The sequence below is a fragment of the Chelonia mydas genome, chromosome 3, assembly GCF_015237465.2.
Source record: "Chelonia mydas isolate rCheMyd1 chromosome 3, rCheMyd1.pri.v2, whole genome shotgun sequence".
Taxonomy (NCBI): Eukaryota; Metazoa; Chordata; order Testudines; family Cheloniidae; genus Chelonia; species Chelonia mydas.
The window spans coordinates 105,251,665-105,271,650 of NC_057851.1; the positions used below are offsets into that span (position 1 = coordinate 105,251,665).

Consider the following 19,986-nt stretch of genomic DNA (forward strand, 5'->3'; position numbering starts at 1 on the left):
TATTTAGTGATGCTTGGAACAGCATTATTTATTAATTATTACTTAGCTGTACTAATAAACACTCTCAGAGAAAGCTCTAGGTTTCCTAATTAATTATAGTTACAGAATGATGACCATCCAGCAACATTAAATAATAGTAAAAGGGGAACAAGCTAACTCATCCAGCCAGTAAATCAAAACAGAAAAGCCCCTTTCACTTCTCTCCCGAGGGATATATCCTCATCTTTTCCCTCAAACTGTGTCAAATGGGTGGCTTTTGCAGTATGCCTGGAAGGTTCTGAAGTTTGAGCAATATCAGACCAAGGTGGGAAACCAGTTAAAGTCCTGGGGCGCTTGCAGAGAAAACAGTACCAGCAGCCCCCTCATATTTATAAGGAGGAAAATCAAACTTGAGAGCCTCTGCTGATCACAGCTATGGCAGTATGTCATAGAAGAGATGAGGTCCCTCAGGTAGGCAGGTTCAAAGCCATTTAGGGCTCTATAGGTCAGAACTAATACCTTAAACTTCACTCAGAGACCGATGGGCAACCAGCTGAGATCCTGGAATTCTAGTGCTCCCAGGAAGATGCCCCACTCAGCAAGTGAACTGCTGTGTTCTGCACCAGCATCGGTCTCTGAAGGATTTTAAGCGGTCGCCCCACAGAGCATATTGCAGGTGGCAAAGGCATGGCTAGCAATAGCAACATGCACATCCAAAAGTAAAAGTTGCAACATCCTGGCTAGGCACAGAGTGTAAAAAGCCACCTTAGTTACTGCTGCAAGATGATCTTCTAACAGCAGCTGGCAGTCTAAAATCACTCCCTAAGTCCTGAACTTTGGTTATGAGTGGTGAACTCACTTCTTCAATGGAAGAGGTTGATCTATTATCTCTGCTATCTCTTCTGCAGCTTCCCCAAACCCAGTCCTCACCTCCATTTCTGATGAGCTGAGCTTCAGCCAGCTTGTTCTCATCCACAGCCCTGTCTGAACTGAACAGTGGCTGAGGCACTGGACCACAATGCTATTCAAGCAAGACAAGAGAGCCATACAGTTGGATGTTATCAGCATACTGAAATGGCTTCCCTGTGCTACCCCCTACATGAGAGCCTTTTGGGAAGGGGAGTCATAGCATTAGCTATTCTTAAAGTAGCCAGTGGCCACATGGCAAATCTGTCAACTGTGGTGACATTGCTAAGCATTCTTGTGTGAAATGATGGAGGACAGTCTGGGAGTTAGGGCCACAATTTCCCAGGAATCCTCAGTCTCCACATCTTTTATTAGTCCTTCCCCCTGCCCACACCCATTTATGCCTGGTCTATTCCCATCACCAGGGTATCTGAGCAATTAACATGTCACAGTGTAATGCAATCTAATGGCTGCATCTCAAAATTCAAGGCTTCTTTTTCACAGAAGTGGAATATAGGGTCCTGTGGACACTGAGTGAATTTTTCATGATAGTCACTTATAAATAAGCTTACAAAAGCCAAAAGCCTCGCAAAAAAATGTATTTTTAACCATATTAAAATGGAAAAACAGCAGGTGAAATCTTGGCTCCAACTATCCCAATGGCAGTTTTGCCATTGACTTCACTGGGGGCAGGATTTCACCCCATATCATTAAAATCTGACCAATTCCTTAATTCCAGAAATTGCCCCTACTTTACCCAACAGCATCATCAACACCTACATGTGCACATGCACACACACCTCTAAAAGGAGTGAGAGTAACTAGCAGACACATTTTTTTTCTCTCTCTCACACACACACACCCGTAAAAGGAATAAGAGTAGCTGGCTTGCTCTGTCTCTCTCTCACACACACATCCACTCTAAAAGAAATAAGAATAGCTGGTGGACACACACACACACACACTCGCTCTGTCTAGTTTTCTCGAAATAAGAATAGCTGGTGGACACATTCATAGCTGAGGTCACTGAGTTGCTCTTCAGCCAGAAAGCAACAAACCCACTCCTTCTGTCCTCAGGCTATATGAGGCTAACAAACATAACATCCCCTAAGAAAGGCAAGATTAATCAAACAGCTCTAAACCTTCATGTCTGCAGAGTCCTAAGCTTTTTATTTTATTTTAATCTTACCTTTTTCTTATTTTTTAATCATGCATATTTTGAAAGAGACAAAAGTAAGACAGCATTGAAAACATTTAACGTCTCTATGGAAACATAGGCTAACTCATATTTTATTGCCAAGTGACTACCTAACTAGAGTTTTACATCCTATTGGATCACTACAGGCCATCTGCCATACCAGAAACTTCTGAAAAAAAAATCAGTTAAAGAAAGAAATTATCATTCTTGGCTTAGAACAATTTTGAAAAATTCAAATAACCTCACTTCAGAGGTGGTTCCTTAAAAAGATAAAGGCCTGCCTTACAGAATTAATATAAAATGACCTATTTCTATGTGTATTTTAATTATAAGCTTGTATATTGGCAGCCACAAGGCAAAACAAATGATTAAACAGCTGTTTCTTGTTCTCTAGCACTAATTGTCTTCCTCTCTCCTTTCCTCTGTTAGTGTCAAAAGCCTTTTCTTTTAAGATTTAACAGTTACTGCCCACACTGGTGCTCCTGGCTGCAGGCTATCTCCCCAGAACTTGCTCCAAATACAACAGAGGAATAGGTTTCCTGCCAAGCCCTGTGAAAGTTTGAGGACTTTACTTTTAAAAATATAATCTTTTATCAGTGCTCCAAGCCTGCCAAGGTAATTATGGGCCATGCTGCATATACGTCTCTGCAAGAGACCTGCAGACATTTCAAACACTTAATAGAAGAACTCCATAAATGTACATATTTAAATAAATAAAACTGTCATGTAAAGGTATCACTTAATCTCAAATAGTGGAAGGAACTCATAATGAGAATGGAATGGCTCAATAAGCCTTTCAAAGCCCCAAGTTGTAATTTAAATTAATGCTTTCTCCTGCCGTGCCAGTCACAAAACATACTTATTATATCTTTGGATTGTCAATCACAGTCCATTTAGCACAGACAGAGCCATGTAGCTTTGTGCTCTTGCCCTTCAAGTTGGTTCAACAGATTTTCATGTCAAAATCTATTGACAAGCAAGCCAATGGCTGAAATAAGGTCACAGAATTTTGTGATTTAAACTGGAGAAGATACAGTCCAAGGTAAGTCTGATGTGGCAGCATATTTTGGGGGGTTGGGGAAGCCTGCATTTAAAATACTTAAATTAATTCTATGTTGTACAAGCTGTGGGTATGTTTTCTGTACCTTTTCATGTCTCTTGGCCACACTGTAAGAAACAAACAAAAATAGAAATAATGAAGCAAAAGTCATTTGAAAATAATTTGCATAATTAATAAGATTGCACTGAGATTTCCAGGTGGCATTGATAGCCAAGGATGCTCTGTTTAACATTCACTTGGGTCTTGAGGCAAGCCCAGTGAAGTCTAAGATTCCCATTGACTACAATAGGCTTTGGATAGGCCCCTGGTGAGGCTGTAATCATTTCTTCAGCATGTGGAACCTACCAGTTTTTCATGCCTTGGTCACCTCCACCTTGGTTTGCTGTAATGCTCTCTACACGTGAAACCTACTTGCCACATTGTGGCTACCTGCCTACTTGGCAAAGATTTTTCTATGGAACACATTACACCTGTGCTCCAAAAGCAGCAACGGATTCCTATTTGTTTCCAGCTGAGGTCAAGGTTCGATTTGGACAAGTAAATCATTATATGTTTTAAGTCCTGACTATAATGTCCTGCGTTCCATACCAATAATTGAGGTAGGCTGTGGAGATCTTCATGGTTCTGCCCCTGGAATTCTACTTCAAAGGAAGCAGGAACAGCATACTCTGGCAGAGAGTTCACAAATCTGAAACCTATCTTCCTGACGGTCTGACAGAGTCTGGGTTTGTAGAGCATAAAAACGTGATGCAAGGTCTATCAATTTTATTAAATTTTTCATGAAATAATGTTTTGACTGGTTGTTGAGGACATCTGAATTACTAGAACACCCCAACAGACAATCTAATATCCTGTCTCTGAGTGACCACTAACAGACAATTCAGAGGAAGGTATGCAAAAACTCATAATAGACAGTTATGGAATAACATGTCCTTTAGAGGAAGTTTCTTCTTAACCGCCATCTGTTAGTGGTTGGTTTATGCCCTAAAATATGAGGGTTTAGATCCCTTGTTAAAATAATAACTTCAGCTATGTAACTTATTGTGACTCTAACAGCATCCCAATGCCAGAGGGCAAGGGGCTCACGGGTATCTGGTAGTGAGTTTCAGTTGGCCTGATGAGTTCAGTGTAGCCCAATTCACTTATGTCATAATCCGTATTTCTTAGGTGTCGTGTAAGGTGTTATTGGAAAACCATAACAACCTGGTCCTTAATATTCTTGTGTGGTGCAGAAATAGTAAATGCCCAAAGGACTGTACAAATGTGAAGGAAACACGGGACTAAAATGTGTTTAGGGACAAGTCTGGGGAGTGGGTAAACAGATTTTTTCCAAAGGAAAGGCCGACACCTCCATTCAAGCACAATCACAAACAACTGGCAACCAGTCAAGTGGTGACTCACTGGTATATCGGAGGCTGCAGAAAAAGATTAATTTTCATTGTAGAAAGCACAGCAAGGAATAAACCTGCATGAAACTTTCTCCATCAGACTTCATGGCACATTTCCTCACAGCAGGGGCACGGGACTTTGCAAAAGATACATTTCAAAAGTTCATTGCATTATAAAAGAGAAGGGCATAGAACCCCAAGTTCCCTTTCACCTAAGATGACAAAGGAAACAAGTACTTTGGACTTGGTGGGAGATCCTTACCGACTGGGTGATCACCCATCTTGCTGGTAGGAAGCATGGTAAGAATCTTACCTTGAACCAAGACTGTAGTTTTGTTAAGTCTTAGTCATCAGAAAGTGTTTTTCACTTTTTTTTGCTTGTAACCATTTCTGACTTTATCCCTTATGCACGAACTCACTTAAAATCCTTTTTGTTAATAAACTCATTTTACTTTTAATCTCTACCAACCCAGTGCTGTATTTGAATTGAAGTGATTGTTAACACCACTTAAAGCAAAATAACTGCTACGTGTAGAGTAGCAGACCTTATTACTTGCCTACATATTCCAGGCCAGAGCTGGACGCTTCAGGGCAGAGTTTTGGGGAAATTCGGGACTGGGGTGTGTGTTGGGATCACATGGCTAGTAGTAACCAAGACTGGTGGAGACCAGAGTGTTGCTGTGGTGTGACAAGCAGGCTGCTGGAGTCAAAGTTGCTGAACCAGGGCTTTTTATCACACAGAGATTCAGTGCATGCTTATATGCTGGCTGGGCGCATCCAGACTGGGATGCTAAAGCAGTAGAGCATTTTAAGGCACTCAAGGTTACAGGATAAGTAGTGACACAACCTATCGCTACTCTGGGTTGCACCCCAAAATGTGACACTCATTAGCCATTAATAATGCACTGTATTAAAAATTCTCTTATTTGTAAATTTGATGCCTTTAATTGATCATTACCTTGTTCTTATACTGAGATGATACACAGGACATCCCATATACCTTTTCTATACCATCACTATTTTTAGACCTCTATCGTGTCCCCTCTTATTCATCTCCTCTATAAATTAATCCGTCCCAGCCTTTTCATTCTCTCCACATAGAAGTCTTTTCATTTTTGTCATTCACCTCTGAATTTCTCTTTCTACTATGTCTTTGAGATTGGGGGGGAGAGGGGATACAAACTGAAGAGTTTTTCAGGTGAGGGCTTGTAACCGTGCCTCAGTGAGCCACACAACTGAGAATGCCAGAATTCAGGACAAACCACTGAGAAATAGGGCAGATGCACCCCAAGACTGGTGGCTAATTCCCCATAGGATATACCAAACCAGCAACAAAAGTAAACGTCTGTTTCACCTCACTGGCTAACAAGAAGTCATAAAAGCAGTTTCCTTAGGCATTCCACTTCTTATATTGCCACCAAAAACACTGGATTTAGAGATGAGTGGTTCTTTAAAACCAATCTCTTCAAATAAAAGGTTATTCTGATCCCAAAGAACCAGCCACACACCCAGGTCAATATATAACTTAGATCTTACCCAAAAATCACGCTGTTGCCAATCCTTTAGTATCTAAAATCTAAAGGTTTATTCATAAAAAGAAAAAGAAAGAAAGGTGAGTGTTAAAAATGGTTAAAGGAATCAAATACATACAATAATTGCAAAGTTCTTGGTTCAGGCTTGTAGCAGTGATGGAATAAACTGCTGGCTTAAGTCTAGTCTCTGGCTGCTTCCAAATCATTGGAAGGTCCTCAGTCCATTGGTTAGAATGCTCCCACTAGTATAAGTTCATAGTCCAGAGGCTTGGGCTAGAAAGAGGCAAAATGGAGGTGTTTCCAGAGCCTTTTATATCTTCTGCCATGAGGAGAGAATCCCATTTTTCTTACCGTGGAAAATTACAGTAACAAGATGGTGTTTGGAGTCACATGTCCATGACCGATTTTGCTCAATCACAGCAGGAAATCATTACCCATACCACAGACAGCATGTTTGTAGGAAAATTCCATTAAGTGTAGATGGACGTCTCTCATGGTCCATTGTCAGTTAAGTGTCCTTTTGATGGGCCACTCAATTTGAATCGTCCCTCCAAGATGTGCTGGCTAACTACCTTGTGGGCGTTACCCCAGAATCAAACATTTGAAATCCAGGTATGGAGCCAATACTTGTAACTTCAAATACAAAACAGATACATGCATACAAATAGCATAATTGTAACCAGCAAATCATAACCTTTTCATAGACATCTTACACGCCACATTTGTGCAAGATTTGTTGCAAATATGTAACAGTGGTTGCAACAATGATCTATATGGTCATATTTTAATCAGATAACGTCACAGGCCCTACCATTGTTTGCTATAATAGGATGATACTTTCATTATCATTCTCTATTCTGGTCTTCATGCATTGTTCCTGTCTGTTTGCTTTTCTGACTGCAGCTTAACATCAAGCAAAGGTTTTTATTGAGCTTCCATATTGATATCTTGGTCTCTTTCCTTTAGAAAACTTAGAATCCAGCAATTTGCACAAGTAGCAAAAATTATTTCTTACAAAAGTACATTACCTTGCCTTTGTCATCTTGAATTTTATCAGTCATCTAGTTGCTGATTCACCTATCCTGTTAGGTCCCTCTGAAATCCCCCAGTCTTCTCTATTCTTGACTAATCCGAAGAATTTTGTTTCATCTGTAACCTTTACTGCTTCATTGTTCACTACCTTTTCTAAATCGATAATAAACATATTGAAACAATACAGGTCCTGATATTTCGGGTACTCCGTTGTTAACTTTTTGCCATGTTGAAAATGGCCCTTTTAATTTCTAATCAATAACAGAACTTCATCTCTCACTCCCTTCCTACTTAAATAGCCTTTTCTGAGGGACATTCAAAGGTTTATAAGAAACCCAGTAAATTGTGTCATCTGGCTCTTCTTTTCCCCTATATTGTTAATGCATGCAAAATATTGTAGTAGATTTGAGAGGCACAATTTTATTTTGAATAATTTTGCTTAGAGGGGTTGATTGGTTATTTTACACTGAAGGCTTCTTCTATGGTTTTATAAATGTGATGTGTTAATTTATGCAGTTTTAACGATTAAGTAAATGTGCACTGAGCTGGTGAAAAGGGCATATTATAAAATGGAATATATATATTAGTTCCAAGAGCAGCAAGAGTTGAGCCCAAGAATTTTAGGACTAAGATTTTTTGTTTAAGGTGACAGAATAACTAAAAGGTGGGTTACGTCCCAGTTCTAAATGGACACACTATAAAGCCTGTAGATTTTTTACATAGCTTGATTTCTCTATTAGGTTAAACTTCTCAAACTCAGCTGCCTAAAACTCAGACACGTATTTAGGTACATAATTTTCAAATGTATTGAACACCTACAGCCGCAACAGCAGTTAATAGGACTTGAGGCACCCAATATAAATACAGTACAATACAACAACGCCAACATTTTCTAACAGGCTTTGGGGGCATGTAGCTGTTAGGAGTATCTTTATCAATTGATCTATCAATGTATTTTTTCAAGTCAGGAGAGAGAGACTAAAATCCATGAATATTTTCCATGACAAGGAAATAGGTTTTGTAACCTAATTTTGCTTTTTCAGAGGAGAGAAATTGGTTCCCTTTCAAGTCCTTCATCAAGGATTCATCAATACCCAGGAGAGTCCGTTTTGGAAACCCAACAGACCAACATGAGGCTGGGGAACATGCAAATTTAGCATCAGTTCTAATGCTACAACAAGTGTTGGTAATAGAGACTAAAGCCTTGATCCTGAAAACAGTTAAGCGCATGAGCGGTCCCACTGACTTCAGGTGGGTTAGCACTGAAAAGATTTTTAGGAGCCTGTAACTGGCCTTTTTTTCTTTTCTGCTTTACCTGTTGAAGGGATAATCAACCCTACTAGAGACTTAGAAATGTCACCACCAGATTTAGTCTGGGTTTTTTCACTTCATTATAACTTTGTCCTAGAAGCTAGAATTTGACCAGATTAGAAAAAGCCAGTGGTTTGGGTAGGGCTTTCTCACCCCTGCTATCTGAAATATGACCCAGCAATATATTTGGCCTGTCACAAGGATCAATATCCTGACAATTTTAGAGAAAGAAGAACCTCCCTCTAAGATGGGTTTCTTCTAAAGAATCCCACTTGCCATCTTTTGTCCCAGTTCAAAAGCCCTAGATAGACTCTCACTGTGTCAACCACCTTCAGCTGTACCGTGTGCATTATGCAATCCTGCGACCCAACAGCTTGATTCTTCAGCCCTGGTTCTTGCTCAGTTATTACTCATGTGAATAGTCCCATTGACTTCAGTGACTACTCCTCATGCAAGTAAGCATTCCTCAATGTAAGTAAGGATGGCAAAATCAGGCATGGCTTCAGAAGTATTTAATTTTCCTATTAGCAGTGATCAATGTACTTAAATGGTTCCCACGACCAGTTTCAAATATTAATTAATTTGTCCTTTCAACACACTAGTGAGATAGGGAAGTATTGGTATCCATTTTACAGATGGAGAATGGAGGCAGAGAGTATAAGGCCCAGATCCTCAAAAAGTATTTAGGTGCCTAACTCCCATTTATTTCAAAGGGAATTAGGCACCTAAATACCTTTCAGGGATCTGGGCCTTAAAATGACTTGTTCAAAGTAATCAAAGAAGCTTGTGTTAAAGCCAGGAATTTAACTCCTACCCCAGCCACCAGTCAAGTGCCTTAACCACTGGTATATCCATCCCCACAGTGAGATCTGGACCTATGTTATCTAAATTGTGGATATTTAGGCAGTCTGTTTCAGGGTCCCTTGCAGCCCTTGCTTACTGAAGGAAGGGAATTGACAGAATCTCCTTTCAGCAGTACATAATCTCTGTTGATGCTGATGAATCTACAAATGCAGTAACATTTTATTTGGTTATAGGAAAGAAAAGACTCAGACCAGCAGCAACTGAGGTCCAATGGGTCAGGAAATTCAATAGACTGAAAATGTAAACAAAAGGAATAATTTTAAAATCTTGTAAATAATAGTAATATTTAAAAATAGCAAATAGGAGCCCAGCACAATTTTTTTTTTTTTAGTTCCTTTTCCCTCCATTCAGTAAACTATAAACAGTGAGAAAATTGTACAAAGAAAATAAATTTCAATGTGTTGGGGGAACTGGTGGCAAATTAGTTTTTTTATTTTACCATAAAACCCAAAAAATTCCACTTTTTCAACATGTTACTCTAATTGTAGAAAATATGTAATTGTACCGTGATTTTAACTTTTGTATCCATAGAATTCTAATCTCTCTTCTGTAATAAAAAATAAGACATTTCTCAAAATTTCTGCAAATCAACCAACTAAATCACAAGATGTTTTTTCCTCAAGATAAATATCCACCAAAAGCAATATAATCAAGGATTCAACTTGGACCTATATTTTTTACTCATTAGTGGAACAGTAAGGCCCTCTTCTGGATTATGAATTACAGCATGGCCAAGCAAAAGCATATGTAAGTGACATTTAAATAACAAATGCTCCAAAAGGTAGACTGTCATGCATCTGGTTCTCTTTTTCTTACTGCCATTTTCCTTTCCTAGTTTTCACATTTGTGATTACACATTTCAAATGCCATGATTTAGTAGTTTAGAATGAGTCCAACTGACTGGTGGATTTAATTCTTAACTGTAATCTTTTTCTATATGCTAACATTCAAGAGAGGGGTAAGAGGGACCAACTTTCATGGCAACCTCCAAAACCTTCACGTACAAATACTATGCAGGCAAAACTGGAATTTGTTTATGCAAATCACCATTTGTTTATGCAAATCAAGTAGTCTGACACGTAGTTTTGTATAAATATCTGCCTTTTCATATGTGACTTTTCAGAAGCTCTTTGAAAGTTTGGCCTATAGTAGATATACAGTGGAAAACAATGAACTGTTACACTGGTCTGATCTCAGTTTTCAAGATCGGTATAGTTGCTTAACTGTCCTTTTGTTACCCTCTTGTAACTCCTAATTGTATTCTAATTCAATATGCAGTACGGTATGTATATGAAAGTAACTTTCTAAGGGGCTTGTTTATCCACTTTTGGTACTGATCTATTCTCTACAAGTACCTTCGGTCTGACAGCAAGAGGCTGCTCCACAGACAAAAGGACACAGATATTCATCAATGTGCTGTACAGAATGGCAGTTACTCCAATGGAGCGCTGAATCTATATGGCTGAAAAGAAGTTCAGTCTGAACTAAAATTCAAAATATTCCCCACGAAACATAAGCCATATGTTCTTCATAAAGGCTATGTTTGGTGATTAAAAATCATTCAACCTACTCGCCATAGAAAATGACAGAAACCAATAACGTTCAACTAATGAAACCATACAGATAAACATATTTGAAGTTCATTAATGTTTCCATTCCATACCCAAATGCTGTATCAAAGGGAACTCTGAAGAGATCTTTTCCCACAAAACATTATTTTGTTATCTTTCAGTTTTCCATCAGTAGAGGACTATCACTTATTGCATTCCTTTTTCCGTACTTTTGATTTCGGTGCTGCCAGAAAGGACGGAGGGGAAAAAAGGACATGGAAAGTGAAAGATGACAATGCCTGTGCCAGAATTATTTTAACTAATGATTAGGGTTACGGTAATTGCAAAAAAAAAAAAAAAAAAAAAAAAAAGGGAAACTTACCATTTGGATTTTCTTGTCTGTAGAAGGTTTTTAACATGTCCACTGCTTCTTCAGCTCGATAACCAGCAATGCACTGTTGAAATTAGAACTCTATGTTCATTAAAGCATCCAAAACCAAGATGCCTTGTGCCACACCGTAACACCTGAGGTGTAGGATAATTGCACAGAATTTGTACTGCCTTTTCTGTTTACTGAGAGTATACCTCTAATTATCTGTGATCAGAAACCCTCATTTTCAGGATGAAGACCTTGTCTTGTTTTTAAAATTAGGCTGAGGCTTAGCATAGTAGTTGGCAGACCTGCTCATCCTCCATAGGAATTATAACAAAAACTCTTCTGCAACCACCCTTCCCTCCTCCACATACTAGCAGTGTACTTTCCGATTACTTCGTAAATCACACTAACTCTTGGGAATATAAGAAACATGCATGTGGGTATTTGTAAATTAGGTTCCTATCAAGTAGCTCTTCTATGATCCTATTCCTAGAAATCAGTTCTGAGGCCTCCTTGGCCCTTCAAAAGTAACACTCCCACCCACAAAATGTACAGTAACCTGCCCAAATATGTGAATGGGAATGATAGGAAAAATAACGAGCTAGGATGTTTTCAATAATACCACTAATTGCAGAGAGTACACCCACATAAAAAGAAGCTAACTTGTACACATTCATCCCACTGCAATTCCTTGAAAAAAACATTTACTATAGAAGTAGCCTTTTCCTTTACATAGTTGGGCATATCTGAGAGCTAATACCCATTTTCAGCTTGAATATCAGAATAATCTTTCAGGAGAAGACTGTACAAAGCTCTCAAACTGTAGTCTCACAAGCAAGTTTCCTTTCTCTCCCACCACTGATCAGCAGGTGGTCAATCTAAAAAGCAGGTGCTTATGAGGTGATGCCATCAGTACGTTCTTGCTGATGTCAGAAACCCTTTTACAGCCTCACTATCTCAGTTTCTCATCACCAACTGTAACTACATTCATTGTTTTAAACATTAAATACAAGAAGGCACACATCTTGATGTTCTACCTGAAATGGTTCCCCAGGGTCTGTTAAGTTAGCAGAGGAGATGTTCAAGACTGAGCCACAACCTCCAAATCGCTCATTTTGACAGCCATATACAACCAGTGGGATTTATATGAAAGAGTTAAGGAACTAAGTTAATGAGAAAAGAGTGGTATGAAGCAGAGTATTCTGATTTTACTGGCCCATCTGAGTTCAGTAAATTGTGCCTGTACTCTTAATAAAATTAGTCTGCACTCAACCCTCACTCCTGGGCTGGCTGTTCTGGGTAACACATGGAGCATGCCTTCTGCAGATGGAAGGATGGGGTCATCCTGCTCTAGCCTTTGAAGATGGGAGAGAAGAGATCCCAAAGGGGACAAACTTGAAACGACAGATAACTAGTTTGTTACATTTTCTAAAACTGGACACTTGCGTGGGATTAACTAATTGTATACAGTAACAGGCTCTTTCTGAGATTTACTTTCACACCCCTAAGAGAAAACAATGTATGTGCCAGGTTTGCAAATTGCTTTCTCTTATCCTTAAATCACTCATCCTTGGTCATATGGCCTCCATATAGGAACTGTAGCATGGGCACGTTCTCTGAGCAGATAAGCTGGTACCCTATAAAGCTTTGTTTGACAACATCAAGCTCTTCTCCACTGGTTCATTACCAAATGATTTACTTGAAAGTAACATACCGAGATATGGTTTCCCAGCATGAATCAGAACCAAAGGATACTCATCAAGCGCAGGGCAGCTGCACACATAATACAAGGCTCTACAGTTACGTACAACACTGTGTGTGCAAAAACTTCCGCAGGATCCTTGTCGTGTTGATGACACCAGTCTAGGACCTGATCGATTGCTACCATTTCTGCATGTCGAGTAGCCTGGGAATTTATAGGGAGACAAAAAAGGCTTGCATTGATCTGCAACTTTAAACATATTACCCCTATTAACCTTATCCACTCAAGTGAAATGAGAACACACCACCATAAAATTATCTCTTTTTAATAAAAACAAGATGGGCTACACCTTGTTTATTAAAAATCAGTTATTTTCATTTCTATTACAGTGGCAATGTATCAAGTATCAGAGAGTAGCCGTGTTTGAATGAATATTGCCTAGATAATTTTATTTTTTTAAATCCTTAGTTAGGAAAAGGATTTTTTTTGTGGCCCAGGCACTGAACTGGAATGTGGGAGATCTGAGTTCAACTCCCGGCTCTGCCACTCACTTCCTGTGTGACGCTGGCCAAGTCATTTCATCTTTGTGACTCTATTTTCAATCTGTAAAATAGGAATACCACCTTATTAGGGTGCCATGAAGCTAAATTCACTGTTGATTGTGATGTGCTTGGATATTAAGGTGATGGGGCCCATGTATACAGATAAATAGGTTACTAATAAAATCTTATGTTGCTAAAACTAATAATTGTAAATTCATATTTAGATTCACATTTAGAATCTATATGTGGATCTAAATCAATATTTAGATGTAATTCCCACCTACTTAGTGATGAAATGTGACCTTAACATTGCCTTAATATGGTAGCTGAGGATTCCTCAGTGAAGATTGACACTAAAAATGATTTGGGGATTCTGGTGGGTAACCTGCTGAACATGAGATCCCAGTGCAATGCTGTGGCCAAAAAGGCTAATGCAATCCATCGATGCATAAAAAGGGGACTCTTGAGTAGGAGTAGAGAGGCTATTTCCTCCCTGTATTTGGCACTGGTACAACTGTTACTGGAATACTGTGTCCAGTTCTGGTATCCAGAAGGATCCAATTCAAGATGTTGAAAAATCAGAGAGGGTTCAGAGAAGACCCATGAGAATGATTAAAGGATTAGAAAACAAAGTGACAGACTCAAGGAGCTCAATTTATTTAGCTTAACAAAGAGTAGGTTTGTTAAGGTTTATCAAGTGCAATGATTACAGTCTATAAATACTTACATAGGGAACAAATATTTGATAACGGGTTCTTCAATCTAGCTGAAAAAAGTATAACACGATTTAATGGCTGGAGATTGAAACTAGACAAATTCAGAGTGGAAATAAGGTGTAAATTTTTAACAGTGAGGGTAATTAACCGTTGGAACAATTGACCATGAGTCGTGGTGGATTCTCCATCACTGGCAATTTTTTAAATTGAGATTAGATGTTTTCCTAAAATTTATGCTCTAGGAAATATTTTGGGGAAAGTGTATGGCCTATGATCATCTAGTCTGATACAACAGTCCCTTCTGGCCTTGGACCCTAAGAATCTATGAAGGCTGTGTGCATTGAGAATGCCTGGGAGTTAGCTCACTGCACTCCATTAATCCCTGGCCAGCAGACTGATTCCCAGGAAACCATCATAGTCAATGTAATTTAGAGCAGCCCAGTTTGACTGCTCTAAAGTATGCCCTGAAGATCACAGGAGGCATGAAGATAGAGTCACTTCTCCTTGCCCCCACACCAACTCAACTGCACCAACCTTGAGCTGGATGTAGATAAGGATTGAGTCCACATTAGTGGAACAACACATGGCCTTAAAATATGACTTTGTAAACAGGTATATTGAAACAAACTTATGTGCCATTTTCATATGGGTTGTCCATGTGGTCACTTTCATATTACATCATATGAGTCCATTTATAATCTCCTTTAAGACCAATATATAAAAATTACTGTTTGCATAGCATTTGTGTCCTACATATTAATTAATTATTGTGTAAAGGAAAAAACAGATAAACAGAAACGATGGAATAAGAAAATAATTATTGTTATAGAAGAGCAATAAAAGGTGTTGGAAGAATAGGCATTACCTGAAAGTGAAGTCATTAGGGAAGAAACTTCTGATGCTATTAATACAGTGCCCAAAAGTATCCTGCCCTGAAGAACTAACAATCTAAATCTTACACAAGAATCAACAAGTGAGAGTGACAGGGCTAAAGCTGGTAGTTCTATTTTATCTCAGGGCATCATTAGTAATTTATGAGTGGAAACAATATTTCCTTTTCAGTGATTACACACGGTACTTGCAAGATGCTCTGGGCAAAGACGCATGCTGGCATGACTAAACAGGAGATAAATAGAGAGGAGAAGCCTCCATGTGGTAACAAAGAATCTTAAAGGGATAACAGTTTAGTGGGAGGGGTATGCCTGCTCATAAACAAATTCCAAAAATGTTTCTTGCTGGGAAGGCCACATGTATTATTACAGAGGAAATAGTAGGGTTGTCTGAGGAAAGACTGAGAACAATCAGGAAAGCGTGGGAGCTGCCAGAGGGAAAACAATGCTGGCTAGGTCTTGTGCACCTATTGCCAGGTTGTTTAAAAAGAATGCCTTACAAAGATATTTGTTGCATTGTTGCCCAACGAATTCAAGTAATGACAAGCCTAACAATCTTGAAGGGCTGAATCTAAATACATGCTCCTCCTAAGCAACACGAAAGATTCTGTAATATATACAGCCCTTCCTCCTATCCCCAACCTTAGCAAGAAGGAGGAACCAGATGATAAACAATTTTAAGATAAGGCTGGTAGACGAGGTTGCCTCACTGGTTTTACATATATTGCTATTGGCGTATGGAACAGAAAGAGAGCATATGTGACAATATGCAGAATAACTAGAGATTTCAATTGCTGGCAAAATTTGGAGAGATTTCAGAAAATAAATTTTTCGACAAAAATGACCAGTTTTGGAATAGGGAGAAGGGATGTTGAGTGCCCTTAGCAGTTCACTTTGTGCCTAGTCAACTAATGCCAGAAAATGGTGTGCGAAAATACGAGGAGAAATATTGAAGACATTTTGGTCTTTTCCTGCTTACATATTTTCTAGTAAGTAATCACTGTCACTATAACATGGGTGACCAGATGTCCCGATTTTATAGGGACAATCCCGATATTTGGGGCTTTTTCTTACATAGGATCCTATTACCCCCCACCCCCACCCCCGTCCCAATTTTTCACACTTGCTATCTGGTCACCCCACTGTAACACCATCTTTCATTCAAGACCCAGACTGCTTGTAGTCACTGAAGAACAAGGGTGAGATATTCAGAAGTGCTGAGCAACCTCATTTCCCAATTACTTCAATGTGAGTGGTGTGTGCTCAGCACTTCTGAAAATCAAGCCACAAAAATGTGAAACTTGGGTGCCTAAAGTTCCCTTCATACTTTTTTTCTGTAGGAGTAGGGATGCTACTGCTGATTTTTTGTGATTGACTTCTACCGTTACATTCTGTCTTATAACAGTACATTCTCCCTAATTGGATTTAGTATTCTTCACTTTATTTTCTAAATAATGGTGTAGTACTGATTAAATACGTGTTGTAGGTCATCCAAGAGGTGCCTGTATTTCAACGGTGGGAGAAGTGTTCATAAGGATTTTAAACTGAACCCCCTGACATGTACTACACTTCTAATTTTCATTAACTAGAGATGAGAAGCAAAGCTGCTACAAAAAGGTTGTGCATTATCGTCTAACACAAATGGAAGTGGGTCATTCGACTTACTACCATCTCTCTGAAACTGAATTTATAAGCCTCCTTTTTTTAATTTTGTTTTTGGACTGGATGAGACATAATACAAATCGAGGACCTGAATCTGCAATCAGATCCATTCGGGGGCAAACCTTTCTACCTGCACAGAGCCCCATTGACTTGTGTAGGGCTCTGTGGGGCTTAGCATCCACCCACACAGATCTGATTGCAAGAACTGGGTCTAAATGTTGAAAGCAGAAATTCAGTATAGCAAAAGTCTTTGTTATTGACATAATTTGGGTAAACAATACAGTTGAACTTTGCGAAAATGCCTATCCTATAACTTGCATACCAAAAACAGTAGTCCTGGTATTGTCTTTCTTCCCAGGGAAGTTTTCATAGAAGAATACTAGAGTTAGGTCTCATATTACTAAAACTAACTTTTGAGAACACACACTAACATCAATCCTATGACGTATTATTGTAAGTAAATAAAACCTAATTACACTTGTCAAAGTACATTTTGCAAAGAAATATCCTTGTTTTGTTCATTTAAATGCTAAACTAAAAAAATCAATTATTTGTCATCTCTCCCAGTCATTAGTGTGAATTAGCAAGGCTCTCCTGCATAATTTATGATGTCCACAAATATACGGAAAAAAATAAAAATTACCAGTAGTCTACATTATAATGCATTATCTTCAGTGTCCTATAGTCACAGGAAATTTGGATGCTGCTTTAACTGTAAATATGAATTCAGTAAAACATACAAGGTATAATATATGTATTTGTATATAGCCATGTTATATCTGTGTATATCAACTTCCTTTTCTGATTTTTGTTTATTTCTTGTCATAAATAGTTCTACCTAGAGGAATTACTGATAAGTAGATAAGTGGAAACTTCTGAAATCCATCACTCACATAAATTACAGTCAGTAAGTACACAGATGTCCCAGGTGATAGCAAAAGCATACTGAAATAACTAGACCATGCTCTGAAAAATAAACATGCAAAAAGTGATAGCAAAAAAAAAAAAAAAAAAGACAGAAAGGCTAATTTACTGAAAAGAGGGGTTAGGTGTGCAGAGATAGAAATTTGAAACATATATGAAAAGAAAACAAAATATGCACATACGGGGGAAATCCAGGCCCCACTGAGGTCAATTGTGAAATTCCCATTGCACGTAGTGTGTACTTTTTGATAGGGCTTTGTGACTTACATTCTTAGTCTCATTCACCTCATTCCTCCCCTTTCCTAGGATCTCATTGTTGTAGACCATAAGGCAGCCAACAGGAACTTCCCCATTTTCCAATGCTTCTTTAGCCTGCAAGACACGCAAGAAAATTAGGGGTGGAGGGGGAAATGTTAATGATAAGGCGCAGACAAAATAAAACCTAATTGCTATTTGCGTTCGTATACACTGTACATTTGATGGCAAAGTTACACTCTGTCACAGAAGCTCTTTCTGTATTTCCAGTATAGGTTTACCATATTGCAGGTTCCCAAAAAGAGGACACTGCCAGAGGGGGAAGGAGCTTGGGGGGAAGGGGGAGCGGGAGGGGTACAGTTGGGGGTACTGGAGGGGGTACCTACAGCAGAAGTACTCACTGGAGGTGAGGGGCAGTGACATTCCCTGTCGTGGTGGCTGTGTGGCTGGTGCAAGCCCGGGGCACAGCAACAGCCATCAGTCAGTACCTCCCGGCAGGACCCTCTCCCCAGGAATGGGAGCTGGGGCCTAGGTGTACGGGATCCGGCAACTGTGGCTGCAGGGGAACGAACCAATCAGCTGCGGATGTAAGGGAGGGATCAACTGAAGCTCTTTCTGAGCTGCTCTGCAAAAACCCTGGACATTTCCTGTTATTAGAAAAATCCACACAGACAGAGAAAGGAAGCTCAAAAAAGAGACTACGTCTGGGAAAACCAGGACGTATGGTAACCCTATTCCAGTCAGAAGACAGATCTGAGATATTTTATGTCTTTTCTAAATAAAGGGCCTGTTTCGTCCCAGAAAACCTTGTGGCAAAAATATTGTGCAAACAGCAACACATACACCTTCCGTGAAGGCAGAGTAACCACAAATGTGGGAGTGCTGATCGGGATGAGAATGTGATGAGAGACTGACTGAACGCATTCAAACATCTTCTGGTGTGGCTACTATGGCTCTCACTCAATGTACAATCCACGAAGGCAGGCAGATGGTTATACTCCTGCCTGCCCTCCCTTGGGTGAATCTCCTTCAGGCACAGAGGGCCAGCCTATTGCAGAAAGGTGCAACTGACACCTCCCTAGTCCAGGAGACACTAACCCAGACACTTTGCTTGCAGTTTATGTCCACATCCTGATTTGTAAGCTCCGTAAGGGTAATCTTAGATATCGGTGACCTTGACTGTACACATGCAGCTGGGCCACTCTGAACTCTCTAGTGTAGCTGTGCCCTTAGATGAGGGGTAAACTTGAGATGCTGACTTTTGGTCACTCGTGAGTAAACATACTAAATCCAGTGCCCAGACTCAGACATTTGCAAGCCTGGTACAAGCAGCTGAGTGTTGCTGGGCTATCCAGCTCTCTGCCTTCACTACTTATTTTGCCTCAAGTGAACGGATTGGCCAATTAATTCAAAGTAGGCAACTCTAGGGAAGACAAGCCCTGAGTGCTGGAGCCCACCACCCCGGTGCCCCAGCTCCAGTCTAGGCACAAAGCTGCACCAGTTTAACCCCAGCGGTGTCTTTTAACCTGGATCTGAAGATGAGCTCTGTGTAACTCCAAAGCTGGTCTCTCCCACCAACAGAAGCTGGTCCAATACAAGATATTACCTCGCCCCCGCACACACCCCCACACCCCTATTTTAACTCAGTTATAAGGGGGTGCAGCAGCTTCCCCTGCAGAGATTCCGCGCTGGGCTTGTCTCAAGAAATTAACAGGCGCCAACGAGCCTGTAAGCTCCGTGGGGCCGGGACCCGGGCGCTGTCCTGGCTCCGTCCAGCGCCTAGCACGGTGGGGACCAGGCGGGGGAGAGGGGGCGCGCCTAGGTGCCCGGGGCTACAAATAACAACAAGCGCCGCTCTCCAGCCTTTGCACGCTGGGGGCTTGGCCAGCTCGGGCTCTGTCCCCACTTCCTGCGCCCGGCGGCCCCGCACTCACCATGCGCAGGGCTCGGTCCATCCAGCGCTCCGCCGCCGCCTCCATCCCCCGCCGGCCGGGCCCGGAACGCGGCGCGCGAAGCGGCTGTTTCCGGGGGGGCCGGGCGGCGGCGGCACCGCGGGGAGGCGGCCGGGGGGGCGTGTCGGTGCCTGCGCGGCCGCCTCT

General features: G+C 40.3%; 1 protein-coding gene across 9 annotated transcripts in view; it reads right to left on the reverse strand.

Moving 5' to 3' along the window:
• Positions 1-19,938, reverse strand: part of ADAT2 (adenosine deaminase tRNA specific 2) — a 36,506-nt gene extending 16,568 nt beyond the window's left edge. Inside the window, exons 1-8 of one of the 9 annotated variants that reach the window (XR_006289633.1) lie at positions 19,822-19,938; positions 17,900-18,004; positions 12,952-13,102; positions 12,234-12,340; positions 11,203-11,275; positions 10,934-11,064; positions 9,776-9,817; positions 8,045-9,502 (exon numbers count right to left, since the gene is read on the reverse strand). Coding sequence is in view for 7 of the 9 variants with exons in the window: in XM_037894910.2 (XP_037750838.1) it covers positions 11,024-11,064; positions 11,203-11,275; positions 12,234-12,340; positions 12,952-13,102; positions 17,900-18,004; positions 19,822-19,866 (522 nt within the window). In the remaining 2 variants the exon portion in view is untranslated. Of the gene's footprint in view, positions 1-3,228; positions 3,251-6,067; positions 6,108-8,044; positions 11,065-11,202; positions 11,276-12,233; positions 12,341-12,951; positions 13,103-17,899; positions 18,005-19,613; positions 19,757-19,821 lie in introns of those variants that run through there. The other 8 variants (XM_037894914.2, XR_005224743.2, XM_037894913.2 and 5 more) reach the window with 8 other exon arrangements.
• Positions 19,939-19,986: the final 48 nt, after the last annotated feature.